This window comes from Rosa chinensis, chromosome 1, assembly GCF_002994745.2.
Source record: "Rosa chinensis cultivar Old Blush chromosome 1, RchiOBHm-V2, whole genome shotgun sequence".
Taxonomy (NCBI): Eukaryota; Viridiplantae; Streptophyta; class Magnoliopsida; order Rosales; family Rosaceae; genus Rosa; species Rosa chinensis.
In genome coordinates this window covers 66,118,339-66,123,833 of record NC_037088.1, presented here as the reverse complement: position 1 = coordinate 66,123,833, position 5,495 = coordinate 66,118,339, and the positions used below count along the sequence as shown (strand labels likewise).

The window sequence follows — 5,495 nt, the reverse complement described above, 5'->3', positions numbered from 1 at the left end:
ATTGGCTGAAAATTTGCAAAAGTGATCTATATATTAGGATCTAAAAACTGAACGGTTAAGATGTGAAAATGTGATCGAAAAGTGGGTCAAATATGAAAATATCACTACTAGAATTATGGCGTAAGACATCACCACTATTAAATCGGTCGGAATTGCACGCGATGTAAAAAATACATCCTAACATCAGTTTGTGAAAAATCGATTTCTATTGTGATTATAAACATCGGTTGTTAAATTAACCGATGTGTAAAGTCTCGTTCGAAAATTTTGAAAAAACGCGGAGGGACTAAGTTGAAAATTTCAGAAACGCGGGAGGACCAAAATATTCATTCCCCCCAACACTCAGACTTTTTTTCACTTGTCTGAAACTTTTGAACCCTAAACTATCTCTCACTTCAACTCCAGCGCGCATCCTTCTTCGCGTCGACCTCATTCTCCAGCCTGACCCTCCTTCCCCTCCATCTCCACCTCCGACCATCACCTCTCTCTCTTCTCCTTCTCTCTTGCTCCCTTGTCTTTCCAAACCCTACTCTCTCTCTCTCTCTCTCTCTAAAATGCTCTCCGTCTCTATCTAAAATTGACGAAGATGAAGTCTATGTAGCTGCGCCAAATTTCTTAGGGGAGACGATGGATCCGCCCCAGTTGTCAAACCCTAGTCCGGCAGGCCTCGGTGAACGCATAAAGCCTCCAACGAGAACACTTCTCCATCTTCAGATCTCATCTTTACGGCCCTGGATTCGAAGCCTTCGCCGGTGGCCAAGTTGAATGGTCTGTTGCCGCCATGGCCACGGCCATTAAATCCTCTCAAACGGAAGCTTGAGATGCTTCCTGAGAACTCCGCCCATGGAGCCTCTGATTCCGGCGTCCAGGTACTGCTCTAATCTTGAGACTGCTAATTTGAGAAATCTGTTTGTTTTTCATGAAATCGTTCTTGGGGTTTTTGCTTGTGTTTGGGACTTTTGTTAATGTTGGTTTGGTTATGGAAAGTCCTTGATTCACCGTCCTCTCTGAATTTCTGTTTGTTGGGCTTGTCATAGGGAAGCTCAGCTCGGTAACGCCGGAGCTCAGCTGGACTTTCCGCCGTCCTTCGCTCCAAAATCTTCGATATCCGCTTTGCAGATCCCCAAAACCCAAGTAAATATCATGTCATAGACAAACCGAGCTCAACTGGACGACGCCGAAGCTTAGCCCGGTCACATTCAATATCAATTTCACCATGGAGGTAACATTTAAACTTAGTAAATTAGGAATTTCAGATTGGGTTGATGCTCTTTTGAGTGATTAGGCTGTAAAAATACTATTTTAGGTTGTTGTTTGGTCTCTGGGGCTGTTTTTTGCGATCTGAGATAAACAAATGATTCCAACATTTGATTTGTGTTAATGGGTTTGTGATTGATCCACCAGAGCATTGTTGGAATCGAATTAATTGTTGGTGGGCTTGGTTGGGTTGGCTATATATTTTTGGATGTATCTAGTTATCACCGTAGAGCAGGATTGTCTTGTGAGCATAGCCGACTCGTTTCTATATGTTCTCAGGATCGGATTTGCTTCCACTTGGTTGTTTGGTTAGCTTGGTTTAATATGGCTTGAGAATTTGACTTGGGTTTGTGAATTCTAATTTGTTTTTAGAATCCAAATGAATTTTGATTGCAGGAAATAAGCTAATACATGAATTTTGGGGTCAGTTCCGGGGTTAACTTTTGTTCATAGTTGCTTTCTCTATATTTTGCAGGTATCTTGAACAAACAACTGCTTTTTTTGGTTCCTGGTAACCGTTGCTCTCTGCTCTTCCCTTTTGCATTTCCATCTAACTGAATTTTGTTTCCCAATTGCATATTTTCTATTTATTTTTCCCCGTCATCACTATGGTGCTTTAAATTTCATGGATTCTCAAAGAAAGAGGAAAATGGTAGTGTTCTGGAATTTCATTTGATTTGATACGCAAGTAGTAGAGTTGTTGAGAATTGGTTTCTACAGTTATAGATATTGGAAATCTTAATTAAGCTTTGTATTGTAAAGAAGGTTTATTGATATTGAAAATCTTAATTAAGCCGATACTTTGTGTTAGGCATAAGAATAATCAGTTTTATGATTGGGTTGGGAGAATTGGTCTAATCTTAATTAATACTCCCAACCCATCTTATTTTCATGATATATACCCCAATACTCATCAGTTTTATGATTGCATTTTGCCATTAGCTTGGAACTTAATTGGTTTTGCCATCAGGCTGCCTATTGCTTCTCTAATATGTATGTTTGTGTATTTGCATGGGAAATTGGGGATATATAGACAAGAACAGAGTTTCGTTCTCTACGGTAGGTCAATCTTCGAACAAGGTACTAAAGCATGAAGGCTTTCTAATACTGCTGTCTATTGGATCAAAAAGATTTAGGCTTTGTTTGTTGTTGGGTTTTTGGCAGTGCCAGAATTGCAAGGGGAGCCTGAGGACATCTCCAAAGAAAAGGCGAGGCTGGCTGCCGTTCAGATTAATGGTCCTGTGCTTGTGGAAGACACTTGCCTCTGCTTCAATGCCCTCAAGGGTCTACCTGGTTAGTCCTTAATTTCTCTATCTCCTTCCCCACGTTTCTTTCTGTTAATTTGGTATTGTTTGGTTCTAATTGATTGTTTAAATTTCAATGCAGGGCCTTACATGTAAGTTTTTCATCTTGCTTGCTCTCACTAGGTGGATTTATCTTTTGTTGCTCAAAATTTGATATTTTTATCATACGGAGCAAAAAAAAATGATTGATTTTTGATAACTAGAAGGTTCATGAAGGCAGTGGGTTTTGTGAGTAAATAATTGTGTTTGCTTGTTGTTTTATTTGTTTTCAATTCCACTATGTTTGAATTTAGGATACCCAATTGGATAGTGGTTGAAATTATTGCATACATGCAGATCCAGTTCTATAACTGGTTGAAGTTATTTAACTTTTTCTCTTTTCCTTTCCCTACGTTTCTGGATCATGACTACTTTGACAATTTTATTGAGTGACAAGGTTTTCATTCACAAACTGTAAAACTGTAGTATCTTGACAATTCTAATGATTATAAAATGCTACTCTTCTTTTAAATTAGTTTGGTGATGAACCTAGAATTTGATTTAATATTAGATTCACTCTGATTTCTTGCAAGTGGTCTTCTTGTTGTATCATTCCTTATTCAAGATTCACTGCTTTTTCCTTTGATGAGCATGTGAACTGTCTGGATTTTTGACATTTATTTTACTGAATATTTTGCAGGTTCACTACTAGAGCAGGAGAGAGACCTGGAGGGTGCAGCAGCTAAACATAAGAGAAAGCAGGCTTCATCAAACTTTGAACAGACCTCTAGTATAGATGGTATGGTTTATGTTTTTTGTTCGGTTGGATCATGTCCTTGATTTTTCTTTAAATGGCATATTAGAGGTCCGTAATATCTAATGGTTTTAAGTTTGTAAATAATAGTTTTGGGTATGAACTGGTATAATTCAAACTTATCATGTTGGGCGCAAATTTTATAAATTACAATTTAACAGTTTGCAAAAGAATAGTCTAGAGGTCTTCCCAATGTTGTTGGTGACAAGTGGACAACAAGTGAATCTCTCAAGTTATTTGCTATTAGGCTATATGTGACAATTATGAATTTTGTCATTTGCTGCCTAGTATCACAGAGGCATTGACATTTGCTCTTCTCTAAACAATACATGTCAACTGTTCTTGGGTGAAAAAAAGTAGAACTGCTCATAAGTATCTTTATGCCTCCCCTGCTTCCGCCCAATCTAACAATGTTTCTGCAAAATTCCTGATATGCTGCATTCACATATAGGGGCAGTGTTTCTGTGTTTGGTTTTCTTCTTGTGTAGCTTGATGTGTATGTGTATTTTCTCGACTTTCCTATAGGTTCAAACATGTTTCGTTTGAATATTTTAGTCAAAAGGATTACTGAAAGAAAATGGCATCAGAGATCATTTTATTGCTGGGATACTAGACAAAGTGACAGTGGGACACTATAGTGTCAACTGAAGTGTAATGCTTGCTGAATCCATGCCAGGAATGCTGACGAACTTTCATCATATTTGTAGTTGGCGGTAGAGGCTCATAAAGGATATACCCAACAACAATTTGACGAGGTGTGCATTGAAGTGGCCGACTAACAGACTTTGTTGTAGATTCTGACTACTTTCATGATTTTGAGTAAGGCTAGTTAGCTTTTGTTTAACATTTTTGTAGTAGATGAAATGAATGCAGCAATTATGAACAAAAATGTAATAGTAATTGCTTGCCTAGCCTTGTAGTAGGTTAATTGGGGTTTTTGTTTTGCCTATTTTGTGAACTGTCAATGATGATGATTTTGGACAAAATACCCCAATATATATTGAAATCACTTTGGTCAACTGTGGATATTGCAATATTGTATAGCAGCAGCTACATATTTTGTGGACATCAATCCTCTTATTTCAAACTGATGTATATGTATAAAGTTTAAATCAGTTATAGCTATAAGAACTGATGTCCAGTAAGAGAGATATATCAGTTCCAAAATCAAAATCGATGTCCCATTAATCACAGGAAATTGAATTATTATGTTGGAATCGATGTGCCATAAGCTACGTACTGCACATCGTCTTTTAGAAAAAGATCGATGTCCAATATAAGTATTGCCATCGATGAGGACAAGAAAACCGATGTTATGAAAATATATGGACATCGTTTTTTATAGTGATTCGATATATTACATAGCATTAGACATCGTTCTTTTACTGGAACCGATGTAGTATAAGATGATTAACATCGTTTTTTCCCTAGAATCTGATGTTAATGTAAGTAAATAAATCGGTTCATATAATATTCAACTGTGTATATTGAATTAGGAATGGTAGGATATGAGCCAAATTACACGTCTAAATCATGAACAACAAGAAATGTTCATGGTGACTGATGTGTGAAGCAATATCAGTCATCGTTTTTAAGTAAATAACGATGTTAAAATGTATAGTTGGGCTGTATGATCTATATTTCTATAAGCATTAAAGGCAAAAATATGAGGGTTTAACAATATGTAAACATACAAATTTGTCTGAATTTAAACGTATTTACATCGATTTATAATGAAGAACCGATGTATATAATTATACCAGACATCGGCTAAAAACCGATGTCTGCATTTTCCGGATCTTTCTCATCAGGCACTAAGACATCGGTCGGAATTCTTTTTCTCATCGGTTTTGGCCGATGTCTTAGGCCATAATTCTAGTAGTGTATGTTCCTTAGCTAAGGAACGGATGCCTGTTCCTGAGATCAATTATATTCAGAGTCGAGACGCAAAGGAAAAAAAAAAACACAAATTAAAGATTACCAATTTTATGAACAAGTAGTATAAAGGTAGCAAATTAAAATGTAAATGAACTAGCCATTTTTATGTACTTTGACCCAAATTAATATAAAAGAAGCTATAGGGTTAATTGACGGGAGCCTGGTATCCCAACGATCTAGACACTGGCTTATACATGAGTAAT

At 37.0% G+C, this 5,495-nt stretch overlaps 1 protein-coding gene across 19 annotated transcripts; it reads left to right on the top strand.

Moving 5' to 3' along the window:
* Positions 1-356: 356 nt before the first annotated feature.
* On the top strand, positions 357-4,380 carry LOC112177326 (inosine triphosphate pyrophosphatase). 19 transcript variants are annotated; one of them, XR_005805161.1, is made up of 8 exons: positions 360-869; positions 1,038-1,222; positions 1,733-1,768; positions 2,291-2,316; positions 2,422-2,550; positions 2,644-2,653; positions 3,241-3,339; positions 3,880-4,380. XR_005805161.1 is itself a non-coding variant. In XM_040513101.1 (7 exons), the coding sequence occupies exons 3-7, from the start codon at positions 2,269-2,271 to the stop codon at positions 3,990-3,992; spliced, it is 420 nt and encodes a 139-aa protein (XP_040369035.1). In that variant the 5' UTR covers positions 357-869; positions 1,038-1,222; positions 1,733-2,268; the 3' UTR covers positions 3,993-4,380. The 19 variants fall into 19 exon arrangements, 12 of the variants coding, with proteins under 12 accessions (XP_040369035.1, XP_040369037.1, XP_040369041.1 ...); XR_005805162.1 differs by having other exon boundaries at positions 2,394-2,550; XR_005805160.1 differs by having other exon boundaries at positions 2,291-2,337.
* The last annotated feature ends 1,115 nt before the right edge of the window (positions 4,381-5,495 follow it).

What these genes read in the sequence shown, in the direction of transcription:
- LOC112177326 (XM_024315630.2), top strand. Translation starts at nt 2,269, where the DNA reads ATGGGAAATTGGGGATATATAGACAAGAACAGAGTTTCGTTCTCTACG. An exon ending in ACAGACCTCTAGTATAGATG is followed by an intron (nt 3,340 to 3,879) that starts GTATGGTTTATG and finishes ACTTTCCTATAG; the next exon opens with GTTCAAACATGTTTCGTTTG.